At 34.8% G+C, this 26,343-nt stretch overlaps 1 protein-coding gene across 4 annotated transcripts in view; it reads left to right on the top strand.

Annotated features, from left to right (window-relative positions):
• The window catches only part of ELP4 (elongator acetyltransferase complex subunit 4), a 251,816-nt gene that overhangs the window by 62,580 nt on the left and 162,893 nt on the right, over window positions 1–26,343 (top strand). For all 4 annotated transcript variants that reach the window (XM_078058252.1, XM_036105447.2, XM_078058251.1 and 1 more), the window contains exon 5: window positions 4,914–5,053. In XM_078058252.1, the coding sequence (XP_077914378.1) occupies window positions 4,914–5,053 (140 nt within the window). The remainder of the gene's footprint in view (window positions 1–4,913; window positions 5,054–26,343) is intronic.

Below are 26,343 nucleotides of genomic sequence, written 5' to 3'. Positions count from 1 at the left end.
GAAGTTCTAAGTTAAATTTAGCTTTCTTGTAGAGACAATATGCCAGTCTAGTTGTAGGTTATATAAATCACTTGCATCTTGCATTTACTTTATTTTCACTCTAATCTCAGCTATGTTTTAGTTTTTTCACTGGTCACTAACATTCTTCAGGTGAAATTGTCAATGAAGATTCAAATAACTGAAACTTTAAGCCTTTTATTTTTTACTGCTTGTTACAAAATCTATTTAAAGTTGGGGCAAACTTTGTTTCTTATATTTGTCTTATATATATATCTTTGTTTCTTATATTGTTTCTTTATATATTATAATTACGAGTGCTATTCCTGGCCCCTTTACATATAAGTGAACAGTCCTTATTCCACTCTTCTTTCTAGAGTGTGGTGTGCCTGCAGTTGTTTTGATTTTCTCTATGGAAGTAAGTTTCTCAATGGTCACATATTAACACATAAACCCCATGCTCTTCTTACAATGATCTTTCCCAGATGACTTACTCTCCCATTTTCTTGAGTTCTCCGCTAAAATATCACTTAATCGGGAATGTATTCTTTTCTCACTCTCTACAAAAAAATAAAACCACTCTCTCCCTCTCATCTCCTTTCACTGTCTTATTTTTCTTCAGGGCACTTATCGTCACCTACCAGATATCATCTATCGCCTCCTACTAGGCTGCAAGCTCAGTGAAAGAAAGGGATTTTGAATATCTTGTTTTACTGGCATATAGTGGCTGCTCAATAGTTATTTGTTGAATATATGAGTGAATGAATTATATAGTATGTGAATTAAATGCAAAACTGAGTTAAGTTGCATTAATTAATACAAATAAAATAATAGCTTATTTTGAATTTACCGTCAGTGGTCAAACTTAAGTTTATTAGTATTTATAAGTGAGCTCTGTCAAGTTTACAAAATAGAATCTTCTGACTTCTTTGCTTTTCTTTGAAATGTCACCAGCATGTATATTTGCGTGTCACAGAAATTTTATATATGAGGATTTGTCAAGACTGATAGACTTCAGCTATCATCTACTTTATAAATCCAGATTTTACTTTGCCATTATTAGTTTAAAAACAACAAAACCCTGGGTTTTCTGTGTTCTACCTGGGACAAAATATAGTTAAAACTGTTATGAGTAAAGATTAAACAAGTAGTCCAAAACTAGCTATGTCATTTATCAGAGATACCTTTTACTATAAGTTGCCACCAGTTCCCAAGAGTGTAGTCACATTCCCACTTAGGGAATGCAAACAAGGATAGGAATACGCACACCTAAGTCAGTAAGAGTAGTTCAGTAAAGTACAATGCAGTGCTGCTTCTAGTTGGAGAGGTGTGTTGTTTTACAAAGGCCCCCTTCCCTTGGCCTGTGATTTTGATTTTCTCTCTTAGGTGGGTCTGCTCTTTTTTTCCCTATCCAATCATCAAATCCTATTCCCTTTTCACCCCAACAACTGGTAGCTTACAACATATTCTGAGACCTGATTTCTTCAATATTGTGTATAGTTCTATTACCAAAGCCTACAATGGCTCCAGCACTTCATGGTAGTGTATTAGATCTTTATTATATTAAATCCTCATTACACTTTGGCTTTCTGTCTTAGTGGTTCAGCCACAGTAGTCCTTCTGATTGATGTGTGCATATTGCAGGTGACAACAAATACCATTTTTCGAATGAGGTAATGTAATTACAAAGGATAGTGATAGATCTTCTGATTCTCTAGTGAATCATGATACAATAATAATTAATACCATTTATGTAGTGCTTTACAATTACAGAATATTCATTGCCAATATTGCATTAGATTTTCACAACAGCCTAACAAAATAGTTATTATTGGTGGTTAAACTGAGGCTCAAAGTGGTTAGTTAACCATTTGGGTTTTTGCTTCTGTTATGCCGTACTGAGAAACAAGAAATGATAACAATAATAAGAAATGTCTTATTTAGACTGTTTATTTGTGGTGCAGCTTTTGTCTGAAAGTTTTGTTTCTTTCTAACATACTGAAAGTAGAGATGGTATTGTTTTATTGTTCTGTGCTCTTTCTGGCCTCCAATCAGAATTAATTTTTCCTTATCATAGTAAATTTTTACTGAACCATTCCATTATTCTCTGTTCCACAGTTGACAAAGGTAAAGGTTAGTCTGTGACTGTGAAACAGAAGTTTTTTAATGTAAAACTAAAGCAACATGTTCTTATCAAACTGAGTAAAACCAACTAGTTATTGATGATAGTTTGATTTTTTTAATGTGTCTTTTGTGGAGTTGACAGTTTTTTCGTAGAGTATTATCAGACTTAAAGCATTTAGTTATCTTTTTTCAGAGGAAATATTTGAAGTCTTTGTTTTATAATTCTAAGCCTCAAAAGATTTCACAGGATTTTTAAAAATCTGATTATATTTTAATGCTTTGTGTTTGGGGTAGAAAAAAACCTTACAAAATAGTTTTTCCTGTAAGGGTATATTTATTTTTCCATTTTCATTTTTATTGAAGGATTAAGCTTTTCAACATTAATAAAATTTGTATTGTCTACCTGGTGAAGATTTTAGTTGCCATATTTAATCTTAATTTCTAAAAAAAATTAATAACTTAATTGTAATAAGAAAAGCTTCCGAATTTATTCTTACATTTTAATGAATTATTTGTGTTCTATATGTAAACTGTCACAGCATGAAATCAATTTTCTGCCTTGATTCATCCCAAATCTGAGATTTCTATCACATTAATATTATAATTAGAAACATTAATAGAGACGGCAACTTAAAAAGCATACTTTGCTTCTTGGCAATTTAGCATATTTCTCTGAGTGCTCAAGACTTCAAGAACCTTCAGTGCACTAATAAATTTATTAACTCAAACTTAAAAGAAGCGAAAAGTCTCTCTTTCTTTCTCTCTCCCCATGGCCAGTCTGCTAAAATAGATTATTCATGCTTATTTGATTCAGGTAGGCTTTTGCAAGCTTCCCTACTAGGCCTGGGAATGTGGTACATTGAGGCCTTTTCAGAGGCTTCTGACATAGACCAAGCTTTTATTGCATGGTGTTTTATTATTACCAAATCCTAGTCTCCACCCAGTTTGTAGGCACTCTGCTTATTCTTTTGAATCAGGAAAGGTTATCACCTACCTTAATCCATGGAGCAGTGTGGATTAAGGACACCAGTGTGCCCCAGGATTCTCAAAGAGGATCCTGGAAACTTCTTGTTTCTTCTTTTTTGCTTGTCTTTACTAAATTCTATTGGGCCTTAGGAGGATTTGCATCTGAAATGGGCAACCTGGTGTTTTTCTCAATGAAGACATCAGATCAAAGTTCAGTTAGTCAAGGCCTTTCTAAAACATTAAGGGGGCTTGGACTTACACAATAAAAAGATGAGCTCTAGCAGAGATTGCAGTAAAAACATTCTGAACTATAATCCGGATAAAGAATAGATTATAGGCCAAAGAACAGACCTTGTTTAAATTGCTTTATACTAATAACTTTACATTTAAAAACTTTACCCTATTTTTAAGAAACGTACTTTAATGTTTCATAATTTATTTGTTAATACTGCCATGGTAAATAGATAAATCATGTTTTAGGAACCATACTTGTATGTATATTGTATTGAAAACATTAGGTTGAGCTGATTGATAGGTCTCTTTCGTTAATGAAAATAAACTGTATCTTATGGAGGGGTGAACAGTCATTTTACTTAGAAAATAAATGCCAAACCCACAGACTCTGAATCTGAGAATAATGTTTCTATTAGACTTAAATTTTTTTATTCAATGTTACTGTATAATTTTATGTTGATAGGCATCCAGTTTAAGAATATTAATCCTTTAAGTCTTAAAATGCAAATATCTAGTGTCAAGGAAATCTCAGTTTATCTAAATTATAAAGTTGTCAGTTACTTAGTAAAATAAAGAACTCACTCCATAAAGTTCTTCAGTTTCTGCAGATTATCTGCAGATTATCTGTTTTGTTGAATGTTCTGAAATTTGTCTGTTTTGTAATATTCAGGACAGTGAAAATTATGTAAATTTAGATTAGAAACTATTAGAAACTATTACCAGGTGGAATCTGTCAGTAGTTCAACTTTGGACAGAGGTGTATATATATTTCTAGTATGTTGAATCAGCACAGAGTCTATTCAAAGCAATATAATGAAAATGTTCTATTACTAGGCCTTTACTATCCTGTGTAAGTAAATTCAGCATTAATAGTTTAACTAGAGTTTCTTATGAGAAAGATAATTTGTTGGAGAAATTGATAATAGCACAAAAGAGGAAGTATCAATGAACTAATGATTATGTCAGGTTTCTGATTTATCTAATGTAGTTTGTATACATTCTCCCTCTTTAGCACGTGCCTTGTTCCCAACGGGAGTACCCCAATACATTTTATACTATAAGTTTAATTTTAAATTTGTAAGAAATTTTGTATATATACACACTGTCTTGTGAGAATTTAATTTTTAAATGATGCTCAGTTTAATATATTTAAATAGCTAGTTTCTTTTGGGCCCCTCACCAATGATTTCATTGGCTTAAGTTTTCATTAGTTCTTAGCAATTCCATATTTAATTTGTCATTTAAACCTGGAACCTTTCAAAAATACTTAAGACAGGAATATTAATTTTTTTTAACTTAGGAAGGTATACAGTAAAAAAAGCAAAGAGGTGTTTGAATTCTTATCAAATTTAGGGAACCACTAGCAGCCAAGAAACATGAGAGAGGAAAAGGTTGATTTCTAAGTTATCATTTAAAATAATAAAAGTTGTTGTATGCTTCTTTGAAATTTAATAAGTCCGTGTATATAAGCTCTTCCTGTCAGCATTAAAATGCACAAATATATCAGTATTTTGCTGAATGTAGTTCAAATACACTGTAGTTTTTAAAAAAAACAGTAATTTTTTAACAACCAATATGGCTTTTCTTAACAGTCTGGACCAGTATCTTCTTCAAGATTTGGTCACTATTATGATGCATCAAAAAGGATGCCACAAGAACTAATTGAGGCTTCAAAATGGCATGGATTTTTTTTTCCAGAAAAATTATCTTCAACTCTTAATATAGAACCATGGTAAGTTAATGAATTAATTCTGATTTCACAGGTTAACAGAATGCATTTCACAGGTTAACAGAATGCATTTTTACCACATTCTTTGAAAGAATGCATAACCAAAGGTACATATCCTAATAATCAATGTTTTCTATATAATATGTAACCTTAATTGTGCATATGTTTCATATTATTTCTTTATATGTGGTTTTCTTTTTCCGGTCCTATAACTGTTGGACGTGCTGTTATTCTTAATTTGCAGTTTGAAAAGTCTGGATACCAAAAATATAATCCCTGCTCTTTTTATTTTCAAGAAAATGTGGAACAGTTTTTAAATCAGGGTCTTTTAGCCCTAAATGCAGATAGATATCTAAATACTACTTACTGATAAATAATAGCAGTGAAAATGGTATGAAGTACTGCTGTTTTTCAATAAGTGTTATTTCAGAAATAAACAGAGTGTATGTTTTCCAATATTTTATTTATTAAGGCTTTCTATTTCTAGTTATTCTGTAAATACAGCAATCTGTATTTTTTTAGGTTGCCTTAAAAGAATTTAGGGTTTTTTTTGAGTTTACAATGAAGAGTTTTAAATATTAAACCAACACATGCTTCTAGTGCTACTAACTTCATTAACTCTGTAAATTACAGTACTTGACATTGAATAATTTATAAAGTGTTAAGAATATGTAATTTCAATTCTTACTGCAGTTGAATCAAGGAAAGTAATCCATGAAATAGGTTGTTGCCTCTCTTTTCTTTCATGTTGTAAAACCATTATTTTCAGTGAGATGAGTTATTACGTGGAGATTTAATATAGGAAGTTGTGAACTGAAATGACTTACAAATCTAGAGTCTCTTTCCAGGAATATTACTTGAGAATTTAGTGAAGACTATCCCATTTATTGTTATTAAATCTCTTTCAAAAAATAAAAAATCTTCACTTCATTATGGTTTCTCCATTCTGTGGCTTGAGACTTACCAAAAGTGGTGCTTTGATGTCTTAGTGTTAATAGCAACCATTAATGAATGACTTCTGTGTGTGTCGGCCACTCCACTATGTATTACATTTGTTACCTAGTGCAATCCTTGTATGTAAAGTATGTATTCCCATTTTCCAGAAGAAGATACTGAAATTCACAGAAGTTATTTATTTGAGGCTCAACTATTAAGTGATAGAACCAGGATTAACCTAAATCAGATCCCTTTCTTTTTGCTTTACTGCTTCAAGACACATTGCTGTCCTTTGCCTTTACCTTCCTATGTTATGAAGGAAAGATCACTGATAAAGAAATAAAGAAATCTGAGTTCTGACTGAGTCCATCCTACTGTTAACCTTGGGAAATTCCCTTAAATTCAGTGACAATAAATATCCTTCTGTGAAAAATTGGGCTAGGGGGATACCATTTGTCCTACCTACATCACTAATATTTTGTTAAGTTTGAATGATTATATTGATTATACTATAATCAATATATCAATAGTATTAATTTTTGCCATTCACTAAACCAGACATACATACACTTTTATGGCTTGGGAAATAACTTCTCCTTGATTTCTCAGGTAGTAAATGGTGGAACCCAAATTCAAAGTCAGTTCTTTCTGACTCAAAATTCTGTGTTCGCTATAATGCTATATTGCCTCCATTCATGGAGTACTTAAGGAAATAAAAAAAATGTAAAATGTCCATTAAGTATAATGTAAGTAAACAAAAAATGTGGTGTTACTTTTGTAATTAATAAAATATTTTAAGAATAAAACATTTAGGGGCACCCGGGTGGCTCAGTTGGTTAAGCATCTGCCTTTGGCTCAGGTTGTGGTCCCGGGGTCTTGGGATTGAGCCCCACATTGGGCTCCTTGCTCAGTGGAGCCTGCTTCTCCCTCTCCCTTTGCCTGCCACTCTGCCTACTTGTGCTCTCTCTCTCTGCCAAATAAATAAATAAAATCTTTAAAAAAAAAAATAATGTTTAAAAAAAAAGAATAAAACTTTTTTAAGCCCCAAAGTACAAGGGTTTTGTTCGTTCATTCAGCAACTAAAAGAAGGAGGGAATTAACATCTGTTAAGAATACCTGTTCCATGTCAGGCACCGTTCCAGGCATTTGACCATAGGATATTTCATCTAATCCTCCCACAACCCTGAAAAGTAAGTAATATTATCCCCATTTTTTAGGAGCTTGATGTCAGAGATGTTAAGTAGCTTTCCCATTCTTTCAGGCTGTTAGTGACTAAGTCTCTGACCCAAGCCCAAGTCTTCAGAACCTCTGCTTTTTATTCTGGGCCAGGCTGCCTCCATTTGCTATTGTAGTAAATGGACAGCATGTGAAGCCAGGTGCCAGGAAAAACTACACCTTGAGCAGCCGTGAGAATATAGTCCTATAGTCTTTAAAATATGTGGGTTTTTTTTTTTTTCAGAGTGTTTTTTGAGAACTAGTGGTTTTGCACAGAATAGGAAAATTTATAGATTTTAATTATCAAGGCAATATTTCATTTCATAGCAGTTAACTGATAATTCATTTATTTCATATAAAACTTAAATGCTTAATTAAATGTAATTAAACTTTAAACATATAATTAAATTAATTTTGAAAATGAGTACTTACCATGTGAGATTTAATTTATGAAAAGCATGTGCTCATTTCACTAAAATGAACTTTACTGGTTCATTTATAAAACAATAAAGCTAAGCTTTACAGTTGTCTATACTTTTCCTGTAATTAAGACTGGAGGATATAGCTGTGTCCCACTATCATATGTGAGGATATAATATATAATTTCACATATTCTAAAGGCACTGTTGAAACATAAAGTTTTTTTATGGTAAGAAAAACTGAAGGTCATTTAAAATTTGAATTAACTAATTTAAAATTATTGGCAGGTATGCCTATAGAAAATGTTCATACATATAATTTAAACTTTCAAATTAAAGCCTGGCTATAAAAACCTGAGAAGTATCACTCTAATATTACGAGATGGTTTTAATATTTCATTGTCATAAATCAGATAATCTGAGTCACAGAACAGTGATAAGAAAAATGATTTTGAGAATAATTCCGTAATCTAAGATTTTTTTAATTGGCATTGTTTTGAACTAAGCTTTGCTAACAGGTATGCAAGGACAATTCTCTTTTCCTCAGGAAGATAATGCGGATCTTCAGCGTAGGGATAGTATCTCAGCTTTCTTATTTATTAACAAATCTAACATACTGCTTAACCTACTATTACAAACTGAATGTTTATGGTTCTGCCAGCCGCTCTCCCCTGCCCCAAATTTATATGTTGAAGTCCAATGTGATGATATTTGGAAATTAGGCCTTTGGGGGGTAATTAGAGTTGGATGAGGTCATGAGAGTAGGACCTGGGTCTGATAGGTTTGGTGTTCTTAAAAAGAAGGAACGCTATCCAGCTCCTCTTTCCTTGAGCACATGTACATGAAAGGCCATGTGAGCCACACAGCAACAAAGTGGGCCGTCTGTAACCCCACAGGAGAGTTCTCACGAGATACCAAACCTGCTAGCGCCTTAATCTTAGACTTCTAGTCCCCTGAACGTTGACAAAGTTAATTCCTGTTGTTTAAGCCACTCAGTCTGGCATTTTGTTATAGGAGCCGAAGCCAATTGATATACCCACTATATTGTAAAATGTTACTTTTTTTAATAGAACAGATCTTGAATATTGAGTTTACATACAGTTGGTAGTAAATAGAATGAATTTGTTTTGATATGTTTCTTTGAAATAAAAGATTTTATTTTTACGTGGATATCCTAAAATATGGTTAATAGTTTCTAACTAAAAGTTTTGTGTTAATTACGTTGAATGAACTGAATTCTGAAAGAACCAGTTATCTTTTTAGGAGAATTTCTAGGAGAAAACCAACAGAAAGAGGATAAGAATTTTACTTAAGATTTTAGAAGTCATTCCTTTTTCTTATTTTGCCAAGTCTGTTTACCACTTAAATGGAACATCTGTATGAGCCTTCTGTAATATTTTCCTAGACAAATTATAGTTATGACCCTGCATACATTCCTACTTACTTTTGTTCATACTCTGTCAGAACATTTAGCACATTACACTATAATTATTTGTCTTGTCTACATTTTTATCTTCCCTCTGAAGCAGTGGAAATCCTTGAGGAAAGGGGTTTATGCTATCTTCATCTCTTTATTCATGAATCTAGGACACAGGTGTTGAGTTGACAGTTGATGAACTAATGAATCAATACACAAAGTATAGTAATAACTCAGATTAACTATAGCCTTGTTCGTAGCTCAAAGATTTAGTGAGATAAAACTAATAAGTAAAACATAGTCATGTAAGAGTATATTTTATTTCTTTTTTTTTAAGATTTTATTTATTTATTTGACACAGAGAGAGAGATAGCGAGAGAGGGAACACAAGCAGGGGGAGTGAGAGAGGGAGAAGCAGGGTTCCCGCTGAGCGGGGAGCCCGATGCGGGGCTTGATCCAGGACCCTGGGATCACTACCTGAGCCGAAGGCAGTCGCCCAACGGCTGAACCACCCAGGCACCCCAAGAGTATATTTTATTTCGAAATACAGATCTCTTATTTGAGAAGCAGCCATAGTATATTTAGAAGCTACAAGTAGAATCTCATGAGAAAGGAATTTTGCAAGAGAACTTCTAGGTAAGACCAAAGTTTTGGAACAGGAGTATGCTAAACTACTTTACTAAAAGGATTAAAAGTGAATGATATAGTAATACAAATCTTGGAGCTGAGTGCAAGGCAAGATGTAAATGTGAGAAGAGATTTTACCCATTGGCCTGTCTGCTAGTGATATGATTAAACTAAAAAGAAAATATCTAAAAATTTTGAGAGAGAACTATTAATCCTAAAACTTATTTTAACCGATGAAAAGAAATTACTTGCTTACGTGTTTGCCTTTCTTCTTTTTCTGTCCTCCAAGGGGGCCTTTGGGTATACAGAAATTAGTTGCTCATCCTGGCATGCTATCTTCATTGGTATGCATTTGTTTTATTATTTCCTGCCTGATTCCTACATTCCTAGTCCCAGTCATTGTCCCCTAGACATACTTTCTCTTATTAATGCAACATTGTAATTAATCCTTCCAAATTTTATTCTTCCTTCAATAAAGTAATCTTAGACCTTTGACTCCTCTCTCTCACTCCCTTCATCCAACCCATCAGCAACTCCTGAAATTTTTATTTTTTTAAGTTTTTATTTAAATATCAATTAGTTAACATACAGTGTATTATTAGTTTCAGGCATATAATATAGTGATTGTACACTTCCATATAACACCCGGTGCTCATCACAGCAAGTACACTCCTTCATCCCTATGACATATTTAACCCATCCCCCCACCCACCTTCCCCTCTGGTAACTATCATTTGTTCTCCGTAGTTAAAAGTCTATTTCTTGGTTCGCCATTCTCTCTCTCTCTTTTTCTCCCTTTGCTCATTTGTTTTATTTCTTAAATTCCACATATGAGTGAAATCATATGGTATTTATCTTTCTCTGACTTATTTTGCTTAGAATAATATTCTCTAGCTCCATCCACGTTGGTGCACATGACAAGATTTTATTCTTTTTTGTTGCTGGATACTCTTCCATTGTGTGTGTGTATGTGTGTGTGTGTGTATTCCATTAATTTATTTGATAAATATATATATATGTGTATATATATACATACCATATCTTCTTTATCCATTCATCAGTTGATGGACACTTGGGCTGTTTCTATAATTTGGCTATCGTAGATAATGCTGTTATAAACATCAGGTGCATATATCCCTTTGATTAGTATTTTTATATTCTTTGGGTAAATAGAAGTGCAGTTGCTGGGTCATGGGGTAATTCTATTTTTAACTTTTTGAGGAACCTCCATACTGTGTTCCAGAGTGGCTGCACCAGTTTGCATTCCCACCAACAGTGTAAGAGGGTTCCCCTTTCTCTACATCCTCACCAACACCTGTTGTTTCTTGTTGATTTTAGCCATTCTGACAGGTGTAAGGTGATATCTCATTGTAGTTTTGATTTGTATTTCTCTGATGATTATGTTGAGCATCTTTTCATGTGTCTGTTGGCCATATATATGTCTTCTTTAGAGATGTGTGTTCATGTCTTCTGCCCATTTCTTAATTGGATTATTTAGGTTTTGGCTGTTGAGTTTTAGAAGTTCTTTATAGATTTTGATTACTAACCCTTTATCAAATATGTCATTTGCAAGTATCTTCTCCCATTCTATAGGTTGCCTTTTAGTTTTCTTGATTGTTTCCTTCACTGTGCAGAAGCTTTTTATTTTGATGAAGGCCCAGTAGTTTATTTTTGCTTTTGTTTCCCTTACCTCAGGAGACATATCTAGTGAGAAGTTGCTATGGGCAATATCAAAGAAGTTACTGCCTGTGTTCTCCTCTAGGCATTTATGGTTTCAGGTCTCACATTTAGGTCTTTCATCCATTTTGAATTTTTTTGTGTTTGTGAAAGAAAGTGGTCCAGTTTCATTGTTTTGCATCTTGTTGTCTAATTTTCCCAACATAATTTGTGGAAGAGATGGTCTTTTTCCCATTGCATATTCTTTCCTGCTTTGTCGAAGATTAATTAACCATGTAATTGTGGGTTTATTTCTGGGTTTTCTGTTCTTTTCCATTGACCCTTGTGTCTCTTTTTTGTGCCAGTACCCTACTGTTTTGATCACTACAGCTTTGTAATATAACTTGAGTCTGGAAATATGATGCCTCCAGCTTTGCTTTTCTTTTTCAAGGTCACTTTGGCTATTCTGGGTCTTTTGTGGTTCCATACAAATTTTAGGATTATTTATTCTAGCTCTGTGAAAAATGCTCTTGGTATTTTGATAGGGATTGCATTAAATGTGTAGATTGCTTTGGGTAATATAGACATTTTAACAATATTTGTTCTTCCAATACATGAGCAAGGAATGTCTTTCCATTTCTTTTTGCCATCTTCAATTTCTTTCATCAGTGTTTTGTAGTTTTCAGAGAGTACAGTTCTTTCATCTCTTTGGTTAGGTTTATTCCTAGGTATCTTACTGTTTTTGGTACAATTGTAAATGGGGTTGATTCCTTAATTTCTCTTTCTGCTGCGTCATTATTGATGTATAGAAATGCAACAGATTTCTGTACATTGACTTTGTATCCTGTGACTTTAATGAATTTGTGTATCAATTCTAGCAGTTTTTTGGTGGAGTATTTTGGGGGTTTTGTGTATAGAGTATCATGTTCTGCAAATAGTGACAGTTTGACTTCTTCTTTGCTGACTTGGATGCCTTTTATTTCTTTTTGTGATCTGATTACTGTGGCTAGGACTTCCAGTACCATGTTAAATAACAATGGTGAGAGTAGACATCCCTGATTGTAGAGTTTTTTCCCCATTGAGGATGATACTAGCTGTGGGTTTTTCATACATGGCCTTTATTATGTTGAGGTATATTCCCTCTAAACCTACTTTGCTAAGGGTTTTTATCATGGATGGATGCTGTACTTTGTCAAATGCTTTATCTGCATCTATTGAAATGATTATATGGTTCTTTTCTTTTATTAATGTGGTGTATCACTTTGATTTGTGAATATTGAACTACCCTTGCAATCCAGAAATTAATCCCACTTGATTGTGGCGAATGATTTTTTAAATATATTGTTGAATTCTGTTTGCTAGTATTTTATTAAGAATTTTTGTATCCATGTTCATCAGGGATATTGACCTGTAGTTCTCTTTTTTAGTGGAGTCTTTATCTGGTTTTCGTATCAGGGTAATGCTGGCCTCATAGAATGAATTTGTAAGTTTTCCTCCCTTTTCTTTTTTTGGAATAGTTTGAGAAAAATAGGTATCAGAGAAAATCTTTAGAAACAACAACAAAACAAGAAATAAAATGGTAATAAATACATATCTATCAATAATACTTTGAATGCAAATGGACTAATGACTCCAATCAAAAGATATAGGGTGTCATGATGGATGAAAAAACAAGACCCATCTATATGCTGCCTACAGGAGACTCATTTTGGACCTAAAGATACCTGCAGATTGAAAGTGCAGGGGTGAAGAAACATTTGTCATGCAGATAGATGTCAAAAGAAAGCCATAGTAGCAATACTTACATCAGACAAACTAGACTTTTTAAACGAAGACTGTAAAAAGAGACAAAGAAGGGTATTATATAATCATAAAGGGGATAATCCAACAAGAAGATACAACAATTGTGAGTATTTGTGTACCCAACATGGGAGCACCCAAATATATAAAACAAACATTAAAGGAAATAATTGATAATAATACAATAATAATAGGGGACTTTAACACCCACTCATATCAATGGGCACATCATCTAAACAGAAAACAAACAAGGAAACAATGGCTTTGAATGATACACTGGACCAGATGGACATAACAGATATATTCAGAGCATTCCATCCTAAAGCAGCAGAATGCACATTCTTTTCAAGTGCACATGGGACATTCTCCAGAATAGATCACATATTCAGTCACAAATCAGGCCTCAACAAATACAAAAAGTCTGAAGTCATACCATGCATCTTTTCTGACCACAATGCTATGAAACTAGAAGTCAACCACAAGAAAAAAATTGGAAAGACCACAAATACATGGAGGTTAAACAACATACTACTGAACAATGAATGGGTCAACCAGGAAATCAAAGAATAAATTAAAAAATAATGAACTGTGTAAGACTGTTGAATCACAGACCTGTACCTCTATGTTAAAAAAAAAAGAAGAAGAAAATAGCAGGAAGGGAAAAATGAAGGGGGTGGAAATCGGACGGGAAGACGAACCATGAGAGACTATGGACTCTGAGAAACAAACTGAGGGTTCTAGAGGGGAGGGGGGTGGCAGGATGGGTTAGCCTGGTGATGGGTATTAAAGAGGGCACGTACTGAATGGAGCACTGGGTGTTATACGCAAACAATGAATCATGGAACACTACATCAAAAACTAATGATGTAATGTATGGTGATTAATATAACATAATAAAATAAAATAAAATTACTTGAAAAAAAATAATGGAAACAAATGAAAATGAAAACACAACAGTCTAAAACCTTTGGGATGTAGCAAAAGCAGTCCTACGAGGGAAGTATATAGCAACATAGGCCTACCTCAAGAAGCAAGAAAAATTTAAAATAAACAACCTAATCTTACACATAAAGGAGCTAGAAAAACAACAACAACAACAAATGAACCCTAAAACCAGCAGAAGGAAGGAAATAATAAAGATCAGAGCAGAAATAGAGGCATCTGCATGACTCAGTCAGTTAAGCATTGGCCTTCGGCTCAGATCATGATCTCAGGGTCCTGGAATCGAGCCCCACATCAAGCTCTCTGCTCAGCGGGGAGCCTGCTTCTCCCTCTCCCTCTGCCCCTCCCCCTGCTTGTGCCCTCTCTCTCTCTCAAATAAATAAATAAAATCTTAACAAAAAACAATCAGAGCAGAAATAAATGATACAGAAACTAAAAAACAAAAGACAGTAAAACAGATCAATGAAACCAGGAGTTGGTTCTTTGAAAAAATTAATAAAATTGATAAACCCCTAGCCAGACTTATCAAAAAGAAAAGAGAATGGACCCAAATAAATAAAATCACAAATGAGAGAGGAGAAATAACAACCAGCACCACATAAATACAAAGAATTATAAGAGAATATTATGAAAAAGTATATGCCAACAAATCAGACAAACTGGAAGAAATGGATAAATTCATATCAAACTACCAAAACTGAAACAGGAAGAAATAGAAAACTTGAACAGACCCATAACCAGCAAAGAAATTGAGTCAGAAATCAAACAACTCCCAACCAACAAAAGTCCAGGACCAGGTGGCTTCACAGGTGAATTCTACCAAACATTTAAAGAAGAGTTATTTTATTTTAATTTAATTAACTTAAATGTAAGTAGCTATATGTGACTTGCCTTATCTTGTTAGTTAGTTTTACAACAAAACTTAGCTCTTATCACTACTCTGGCTCAAACACTCCAATTACTTCCAATTTCATTCAGAAAAATAAATCCACATTTTAGGGACACCAGGCTCCCTCAGTCAGTAGAACACATGACTCATGATCTTGGGGTTGTGGGTTTGGGCCCCATATTGGGTACAGAGATTACTTAAAAATAAAAATCTTTAAGAAAAAAAAAAAAACTCTTCTATAGCAACATCCAGAATAATAAACCCACATTCTAACAGAGATCGTATAAGGAACACATTACCTGACATGAACACCTTCTATGAACCTGAGCACCTTTTATGAGCCTAGCATAATGCTAAACTCTAGGTTTATTGTAGTAAACAAAGCAGCTGTTATCCTTGACCATGTGTAGTGTTTTTAGTCTAGTGAGAAAGCACACAATTTTTTAAAGCCAAATAAATATATATGTCGTTAAGAGTTGTGATAAGTAATACAAAGAAAAAGAACATTTCCACAAGTGTATGGGGATAGGAGGATATGCTTTGAGTTGTTCAGGATTGGCCTCTGAAGAGGAAGCATTTGAGCTGAGACCTGAAGATAAGAAGACCATTCTACAAACGGCAGTAGCCAAGAAATAATTCTGCAGGGAGCAGCCAGTGTGCTAAGAAAGGAAAGACTTAGTGTGTTCAAGGACCTGAAAGACCATGTTGGTAAAAAGAATAATAGAAAGAGCTATAAGAAAGGTAAGTTCAGAGAGATAGGTAGAGGTCATATCATTCTTTTAAGAAATTTGTTCATGAGGAGGCAGAAAAAAAGCAGTAAATGGAAAAGGTTTGGGAAGCAAGAAGTTTTTGCTGTTCTGTTTTACTATGAATAAGAAAAATTCAGTAGAGAGAAATGGATGGAGATTGGAAGAGGAAATAGTGGTTTCTAGCTGTATGACATTAGGCAAATTACTAAACAATTTGGCAGAATTCCTAAGCCACTCAAGGCCAAGAATTGGCCACTAAGATATAATAACATTTCCTCCACTGGGGGAAGGAGGGAAAGGTAGGAGACAACAGTGTAGATGCAAACAAATAGGTTTGTAAAGCTGGAGGCAGGGTCTTGAGTAAGCTGGAGGCAGGGTCTTGAGTAGTGTTGAAGTTATGGACTGAGATCTTCTCTTAGTGAATAATAGTCAGGGTCATCTGCTGAGGAACAGTTACCTCTTAGGAGTTTGGGTTAAATGGGAAGGGTTTAAAATGGTTGTTTCATGGACTAGAAGAATACACCTACTAGAGAAGTATCAAATATTTATGGTGGTACAGTCTGTTAGTTTGTGTTACTTTCTTGCATCTCTGCTAAGATTCCTGGTGCAGGCAGGATTCAAGTTTTGAGAGGTTCAGGCAACAGAAGGAGTTTAAGGTATTAAACATAGTAAACAAATGATGGACACAAACTAAGGCTAAGAAAATGAACTGAAGACAACTTCTGTTGATACATGAGGTGAGAGAGAAGGCTTAGTGGACTGGTGGTGGAGTTACTAGCCTTAATAGTGGGGGTAAATGGACAAAGCAATTACCAAGATCAGAAGTCTTGGTTGAGAATAAGATGTTTGAATTAGGACTGTAGACCAGGTACAGTGTCTTCAACTGATAGAGGAAAATGTCCAGGAGCTTGATAAAGACAGCGGCTTAAAAAGGGAATGATTGGGATTGGTTAGACGTAAGAAAACATGAATTTTGTTTGTTTCATTTTGCCAGAAAGTGGAGGAGGAGGAGTGGTTTGAAAGTAACATTGGAAAACAAAAAGGATACCAATCACATCTTTCAAATATTGAGGAAAGTAGTCTAAGCTGCAGCAGTGTCTTTTATTAAGGTCTGTGACTGATTCTAGTTGCAAAGACTGCAGCATTGGCTGTAGCAGGTAGGCTCTGCAGCAGTTTTTTTTGCATGAGACTTAGATGGATACTGGGCTTAGCATCCAAGATATAAGGAAGTGAAAAGAGCAGATTATAGTAATGGGATACATAGTATAATCCTGTTTACATAAAATTTTATATAGCTGATTCTAAATTCTTTTCTAACACTAATTCAGGAGATGTTAATTTAGGTTCCAAAACCTTAATGATATGTGGTCAAAGAAGTTCACAAGACTCCAACTAAATTTCCTTCTTAAGACCATTTAAGAGACTCACAGTATGTGTAGTATTTAAAAGGATGTGAAAGAAATGCCAAAAGTAAACAAATATATACATACTTCTTGTAATATTCTTTAAAATGAAAACCATTTTTAACAGCATACTTCTTAAAATCCCACATTAGTTTCTCTCAGTAAGAAAAGGAAGGGCTGGTGCAGAGATGTATGAGAGGATGTTTATCATACTGTTAACAATGTTCACCTCTTGGGACACCTGGGTGGCTCAGTCGGTTAAGCGGCTGCCTTCAGCCCAGATCATGATCCCAGGGTTCTGGGATCGAGTCCCACATTGAGCTGCTTGCTCAGCAGGGAGCCTGCTTCCCCCTCTCTCTCCCTCTGCTTGTGCTCTCTCTGTCAAATAAATAAAATCTTTAAAAAAAAAAAAACAATGTTCACCTCTGGGTAATGGATTTTTGGTTTTTTCCTACTCTTTGTATGTTTTATGTATTTGAATTTTTATGATGAACAAATATCATTTTTTAAATTTTTTAAAAAGATTTTATTTGAGAGAGAGAGAGCATGTGTGTGCAAACGGGGAGAGGGGTAGGGAAGGGAAGAGGGACAAGCAGACTCTACACTGAACACAAGCACAACACAGGGCTGGATCTCAGGAACCTGAGATCATGATCTGAGCCAAAGTAAAGAGTTGTCCACTTAACTGACTGAGCTATCCAAGCACCCCAAACATCATTTTTATAATGGGGAGGTATTTCAAATAAGAGAGGAAAGCTTAATCACTTAATCACTTGGGAATAATATAATTATGAAATCCTTACCTCATATCTCACATCAAATTATATTTAAAGATTAAATATAATAAATGGAATTATAAAAGTATAAGAAGGAAATAAAAGAAAATGCCTTAAACTCTTGGATGGGAAAATAGCAATCAGTATATCTAGTGATCAGATCTAAACACCATTCTTCATTTGAAGGAACCAGGACTGTTTGGAGAAATGTTTGATTCACAGGAAAAAAAATATATACCTGTAGTGTCTTTTTATGTTTAGAAGTGCCTAAAGAATGATGAGGGCAGAGCATCTCAAAAGGATGCAGAAGCCAGCTCAAAGGAGCTCCCACTGGCCAAGTCGGAGAAAAATTTGAGCACCAGAATCAATAATGATGGTAAATGGATTGTAACCCATTTAATAAAGCAGAAAACCATGAATACATATTGATAAAAATAAATGAATGAAAAAGTTATCAAGGAATAAGATATTTACATAACCAGAGAGTACCTTCCCACAAAATATTTATTGACTACAGGGGGAAAGAATGTTATGGTGCAGAAGCCTTGCAGACATAACTTTAATCAAGTATCAACAGTAATGCGCAAATTGAAATCATGTAGCATCTGATAATATGCAATGAGAATTCAGCAACACTTCTGTGGTATATCTATTAACTATACCTAATTTAAATCTAATCATAAGGAAACATCAGACAAACCCAAATTGGGAACATTCTACCAAGTACCTGGCCTGTAATCCTCAAAAGTGTCAAGACCATAAAAGTCAAGAAATTCTAAGGAACTTCTAGATTGAATAAGACTGAAGAGAGACATGAAAACTGAATGCAACATGTGATTCTGAACTGAGTGCTTTGCTTGGGACAAGTGGCAAAGCTTGCATGGGGTCTGAGGATCAGATGGTAGTATCAATTTCCAAATTATAATCAATATCCCAAGTCAGGTGGTTATATTATTGTTATGTAGGAGAATGTTTGTAGGAATCATAGCCTAAATTATTAAGAAGTGATAGGTCATCATGTCAGCAACTTATCCTCTGTGGAACAGCAGAAAAAAAAGTTTCTATTTTAGCAACTTTTCTGTAAGTTTGAAATTATTTCAAAATTTAAAAAACAAACACATAGATGTGTAAATATGTTACTATCTTTAGTAAATTGAGAGCGTTTTTATTTTATTTTTAAGTAGGCTCCACGTCCAGCCTGGAGCCCAGCACGGGGCTTGAACTCACAGCTGTGAGATCAAGACCTGAGCTGAGATCAAGAGTCAGACGTTTAACCAACTGAGCCACCCGGGTGCCCCAAGAGCATTTTTAAACTGGTAACAAGCTGGGTATCCTAATACAAAATGGACAAAAGATAACAATGGGATGTTCTCAAAAGAAAAAACAAAAATAGCTAATAAGCCTCACTAGTGATCAAAGAAATGCAAATAAAAACCAAAGATACCATTTTTCAACTATCAGATATTTAAAATGATAATACCTTGTGTTAAAGATGGTATGGATGTCACTCATGTTAACCATAGGAGTGTACATTGTTAATTCTAGTAAAGAGTATCAAAAGTTGGAGTGTACATTATCATTGTTACCATTGTCCCATTTCTAGGAATTGATCATAAAGAAATAATGATACAAGTTAACAAAGGCGTGTATACAAGAATGATTATCATAATCTGTGTGCATTACTGAAAACCTGGAGGTAACTTAAGAATTATCAATATAGATTGGTTGATTAAATTATGTTGCATCTACATAGTGGAATACCTTGCTTGCAAAGGGAGGAGATAAAAACAAAACAGATTATAAAACAATATAATGTATGTAATATATGATGTATATATGTAGAAAGTGGTCTGTAAAGATATACATCAGTAGGCTAACAGTAATTGTCTCAGGGTGTTTGAACTGTGGATGATTTGGCTTTTTTTTTTCTTTTTCTTTTTAAAAACCTTCTTGTGCTACAGCATAGTTTAGATAGAAGCCCTTCAGTTAGACAATCTAGGTTTGAATCCTGACTCTTCCACTTACTAGCTGTGTGACATTGTACAAGTTACTTCTCGGGGCCCCCATTACTTAGGCTTCCATAAGAGTAATAATAATAGAAACTACTTCTTAAGATTATTAAATGAGATAATAAAAATTTACCACTTAGCAAACATTGGCTAATATAGGGCTTAATGTTATTATTATTATTTCTGCTTATATGTTTGAAATTTATTCTAATAAACATTTTTATTAATAGGCAAATCAATAAAGCTATTTCTCCTTTGGGAATATAACTATGTAGGCAAATATTTATAATCTGGACAATCAACTTTCTTTTCCCTATCTTATTCTTTCTTTTGAGAAAAACACATTTGGAAATCAATTCCTCCTTAGATATGTCTGTGAATGAACAGTAGCCACATTTCCTGTGCCTCCCACACTACTTAGCTCACTCCTGAAAGCTTATTAAAAGAATGTTTCTTGGTACTCATTTGGCAGTTCTAGGTGGTACTGTTGTACTAGTCCCATTCCTTCTTAACTCCTTAGGTGCATACCTTGCTCCATCTTGTTATCCCACCTGACTTTCATCCATCTTGCCACTGGAGCATTATTATATTATATTTGACAGCATGGGGATTGATAATTGTTAATAATTACTGAGAACTGATTATCTCTCACCTATTAACATATTATTTTTGTTATTTAATTCATGCAAAAATCTCATGAAGTTTATTATATCCCCATTTTGAACATGAGGAAAGAGACACAACAGGTTTAATTAGTTTATTTAAAGTCATACAGGGACTCAATCTCAAGGGGCTCCAAATAGCCAAATCAATCTTGCAAAAGAACAAGGTTGGAGGTCTTATACTTGCTGATTTCAAAACATTTTACAAAGCCACAATAATCAAAGCACTATGGTTCTGGCATAAAGGCAGACATTTAGACCAATAGAATATAATAAAGCACCCAGAAGTAAACCCTTGCATATATGGTCAAACAGTCATCAGCAGGAGAGCTAAGACCATGCAAGGGGAAAGAGCAGTCTTCAGTAAATGTTACTGGGAAAACTGGATATCCACATGCAAAAGAATGAAGATGGACCCTTACACCATATACAAAAATTAACTCAAAATAGATTAAAGACCTAACCATAAGACCCAAAACTATTAAAAGTTTTAAAAGAAAACGAAGGGGAAAATCTTCATGACATTGGACTTGACAATTATTTCTTGGGTATAATACTAAAAGCACAAGCAAAGAAAGCAAAAATAAACAAATGGGACTACTTCAAACTTCAACACTTCTGTGTATCAAAAGACACAATCAACAGAGTGAAAGGGCAACCTAAGAAATGGGAGAAAATAGTTGCAAATCTTTTATGTGATAAGGAATTAATATGCAAAATATATAAAGAACTACTATTCAACAGCAACAAATAGCCTGATTAGAATCTGGACAAAGTACTTGAATGGACATCTCTCCAAAGATGATATATAAATGGCTGACAAGGAAATGAAAAGATAATAGCACGAATCATTAGAGAAATGCAAGTCAAAGCCACAGTGAGATAATACCTCACACCCATTAGGGTAGCTTATCAAAAAAATATAAAATAGTGTTGACAAGGATGTAGAGAAATTAGAACCTTTGTGCCTTGGCGAGATTGTAAAATGGTACAACAACTATGAAAAATGGTATGGCATTTCTCAAAAAAATAAAAAATAGAACTATATGATTGAGCAATCCCATTCTGGGTGTATTTCCAAAAGTATTAAAAGCAGGGTTTCCAAGAGATATTTGCATAACCATGCTCATAGCAGCATTATTCACAACAGCCAAGAGGTAGAAGCAATCCAAATGTCTAGCAATCGATGAATGGATAAACAAAATGCGGTATGTACGTACAATGGAATATTATTCAGTCTTAAAGGGGAAGGAAATCCTGACACATGCTACAACATGGATAAACCTTGAGGACATTATGCTAAGTGAAATGAGCCAGTCACAAAAAGACAAATACTATATTATTCTACTCACGTGAGGTAGTGGTTCTTTAGGTTTGGGGGTATGGGAAAGTTCAGGAGGGTGATGCTAATGAGTATAGCACTCCTTTCTGAAGGGATTAAAATATTCTAAAATTGATTGTGGTAATAGTTAACCTAACTGGGACGCCTGGATGGCTCAGTCGGTTAAGCGTCTGCCTTCGGCTCGGGTCATGTTCCCAGGGTCCTGGGATCGAGCCCTACATTGGGCTCCCTGCTCAGCGGAGAGCCTGCTTCTCCCTCTCCCTCTGCCTGCTGCTCCGCCTGCTTGTGCTCTCTCTCTCTGTCTGTCAAATAAGTAAATAAAATCTTAAAAAAAAAATAGTTAACCTAATTCTGTGAATATACTAAAGCCATTGAATTGTACACTTTTTTTTTTTAAGATTTATTTATTTACTTATTTTAGAGAGAGCGCACATGGGGGGTCTGCAGAGGGAGAGTGAGAGAAGCAGACTCCTGCTGAGTACAGAGCCCAATGCCAGGCCCGATCCCACAACCCGGAAATCATGACCTAAGCCGAAATCAAGAGTCGGACACCCAACCTACTCAGCCACCCAGGCGCCCATAATGTGTACACTTTTAATGGGTGAATTGAATGGTATATGAATTATATCTCAATAAAATTGTATTAATAAAAAAAATTAAAGGATCCATTGATTTTAGCCAGTGTAGGTCACTGGTGACCATAATAACAGTTTTAATGGAATGATGTTGGTGTAAACCTAGTTGGAATAGTTTTAAGTGAAAATATAAGGGAAGGAATTGGAGACACCAAATATTAGAAAACTCAGGGAGTTCTGATGCAGGAAAATAGAGTAGTAGTTGGCAGGGAAGTGGGACAGAAAATTTTTTTATTTTCTTAAAAGGAAGAGATAAGAGTATGTTTTTATATTTTAGAATGCATCCAGTAGAAAGGGAAAGTTAATGATATGAGAGAGAGATGGAAGAATTGCTAGAGTGACATCCTATGGGATGAGGCCTGGGAGCAAGTAGGGATACTGGGTTAGTAGAGGTGTTTCAATAGTTCACCTGTGGGGCGCCTGGCTGGATCAGTTAGTAGAGCATGTGACTCTTAATTTGGGGTCATGAATTCAAGCCCCACACTGGACGTAGAGCTTACTTAAAAAAAAAAAAAAAAAAAGTTTCATAAATAGCTCAACTATGGTAACGAGGGAAGAGAGTATTTGTGTTGGTACAGGTGCTGATGGGCAGGTAAATGCAGTGATAGATGTCTCTGCTGGTTGCTTCTGTGTTCTCAGTGAAAGGTTACAAGCTAAGAGTGAAGATGGGTAAGGATATTAGAGGTTTGTATATAAAAAGAGAAAGTATGAAAAAGTCATCGAGGAGGGTGAGACTGTGTATAGTGGGATTGCCAGGCAGTCTTAAGGGCCTATTAAAGTGAGGGCAGGATTTTACACTGAGACCAGTCCACCTGGATGGGGCCATTTATCCCACCACTCTTAGCTGTACTGAGGCAAATGTGGAGTGGGCAGAGAGTTGAATTTAGCCAGAATAGGGTTTTTTTTTTTGTTTTTTTTTTAAAGATTTATTTATTTGACAGAGACACAGCAAGAGAGGGAACAGAAGCAGGGGGAGTGGGAGAGGGAGAAGCAGGCTTCCCTCAGAGCGGGGAGCCCAATGCGGGGCTCGATTCCAGGACCCTGGGATCATGACCTGAGCCAAAGGCAGATGCTTAACGACTGAGCCACCCGGGCGCCCCTAGCCAGAATAGTTATGTTGAGCAAGTGAGACAAAGCAAGAGAAGAGCAAGGAAGTAGAGACAAGGATTGATCATGGATCAAGGTGGTTAAATAGCTGAAAGAGTATATCAAGGAAATTGAGTGAAGAGGTGGTAGACAATGCTATGGAGGTCTCAGTGTGGTCAAATGATTACATATGGGCTCTAGGTGGAAAGATAGGAAGTGGCAGTTGTGGGGAGGAGAGAGCATGGATTGAGATTACATAGGGATAGCAATTATTGATAATGGCAAGGTCTAAGATATGCTCATAAGAGTGAGCACCATAGGTAGGATGGAAACAAGATCATTGGGAGAGAGGTGGTCAAGAAACTGAAAGGCCAGGATGTTTGAAAGATAATTAATGATCCAGGGTTGGCTAGATGACAACAGTGATGGGTAGTAGGAGACATAATCTAATGACTTGTTTACATCAGTAAGTAAAGGAATCAGAGTAATGTTAAACTGAATTCTTTTTCATGAAAGAACGTAACCTCTTCCAGTAGTATCTCTGTCAGACAGTGGATGCAATTCTTATATCCTCATGTTCTTAGTATTTTCCCAACTGTGGCTCAGAGGTCTGTGCTGGTCATTGTTCTCCTTGCATTTCTAGTCTCTGTAGTTGAGTATTCATGGTGAAGAGAATCGAACTCAGTGTAATTAGGTGAAAAGCATCAGAAAAGAAAAATCTGTGACAGCCTTCAGGGTAATAGTAATGGAATTTTTAACTTGAAAATTACTTGTGAATAGACTTCACAGTCTTCATAGTCACATGCAAATTATATGCTAATATAACTTTAGCTCAGCAAACCATTTTACACAATTAGTTGAGACATTTGATATTGTGCCTACTGCCCTATAAGTATATCTCACTATTTGTCATAAATGAATACGTGAAATATATGTGTAAATAGAATTTTGGTAATACAAATCATATTTTCTCAATGATTTGCATAATAATATCAAAAATGCTTCATCTTCACTTTAAATTAATCCTAATTGGGAGTGATAACAGTTTTTCTTCCTAAGTATTTCTATCAAGTAGTTAAATCAATATTAAAATGCACCAGAAGTTATTTTCAAAAACCCAGCAATTAATCATTTTAGTGAGAGAAATCAGTCTTAAAAAGGAAAAGTCATTTTTGAGCCATGTAATTTTAAGTCAGAAAGGACAAGAGAGATTATTAGTGCAACTCTGTTACATGAGAAAATTTTGAGCCCCAGAACAGAAAAATTGAATACTTCGCCTCATTATCACACATTTAGCTATAGTTGCTGATATGGATAGACCAGGATCCCAGATCTCAAGCATATTTTCCACTGTGTTATGCTGGTATCTCATTTATATATTGTATATCTACATTTTTTTCCATCTTGAATTGTCTTTATATGTCATGTACCAGTTAATACAAGTGAGGCCTATTTGTGAAGGTCTCATAGGAGCGACTAAAAAAAAGTATCTTCCTAAAACTATACACCTGGTTACTTTGTGTTAAATGGAGTCACGTTCAAAGCTCATCACAGCCACATTAGTGTATTTGAACCCACAGACTTCTCATTGAATCTGGATCTCACTCTGAGGCTTTATATTAGTTTAGCTAAAAGAGCAGATAAGTTGAAGTTTTAGAAAACTTTTTAGGTGCCTCGTCTGTCACTTAATTGTTGTACAGCCTTGAACAAATCACTTAAGTCTCCAAAGGGTCTTAATTTTCTCTACCATAAAATGGAGCTAATGACTCTATTCACCTGACAAGGCTATTGTAATGATCAAATGTGACAGAGATACAAAACCTTTTTTGAGTATTTACTATGTCACACACTTTACCAGTAGATAAAATTAAAATCAAGTAGTTTTGATACAAAGAAATACCCAAGAGTTTCTTATCTATGTGTAAACGTTTCATTTATCGACATATATATAATATTCTTTGTAATTTATATTTTCACAAATAAAATCTCGTCTTTTGTTACCTAAGCTTTTTTGTTGTTGTTCCATTTAAATTTATTCTTTGATCATATTCAGACTTTTGTAAGTATTCCTTTGTTTAATGTTTGAGAAACTACAAGGTAATTAACTGGTATTTATTATCTGCTTGATTTATTTTCTAGATATACTGCGTCTATATCTATACCTAGAGATACTATAGCAGATTTTTTTTTTATCTTTTTTTTTTTTAAGATTTATTTATTTATTTGAGAAAGAGCATGAGCATGGGGAGGAGCAAAGAGAGAAGGACACAGAGCCCAACTTGGGGCTCGATCCCATGACCCTAAGATCATGACCTGAGCCAAAATCAAGAGTCCAAAGCTCAATGGACTGAGCCACCAAGGTGCCCCCCCTTTTTTTTTTATCTTTCTTAATGAGACTGACAAAATTACTTTTCACAGAAAAACCAATGCCATTTGTTGATAGAAATTGAAGTTCTCTGATGTAAAATCTATCAGACCACCTGCTGAAAATTGGGTGGGGGAGATACTGATAGGTACAAAAGTCTCATTTCTTTCTGTCAGTTTTTAAAAAATGTTGAATTTGGTCATCAGAATATAGATTAGGGGCACCTGGGTAGTTCAGTCAGTTAAGCATCTTACTCTTGATCTCAGCTCAGATCTTGATCCCAGGGTCATGAGTCTAAGCCCTGTGCTGGGCTTCACGTTGGGTGTGGAGGCTACTTAAAAAAATATAGAGATTTACATTTTGTG

Source organism: Halichoerus grypus, chromosome 11 (assembly GCF_964656455.1).
Source record: "Halichoerus grypus chromosome 11, mHalGry1.hap1.1, whole genome shotgun sequence".
Taxonomy (NCBI): domain Eukaryota; kingdom Metazoa; phylum Chordata; class Mammalia; order Carnivora; family Phocidae; genus Halichoerus; species Halichoerus grypus.
The sequence above is the reverse complement of the archived record's forward strand: the minus strand, read 5'-3'. Positions and strand labels throughout refer to the sequence as shown.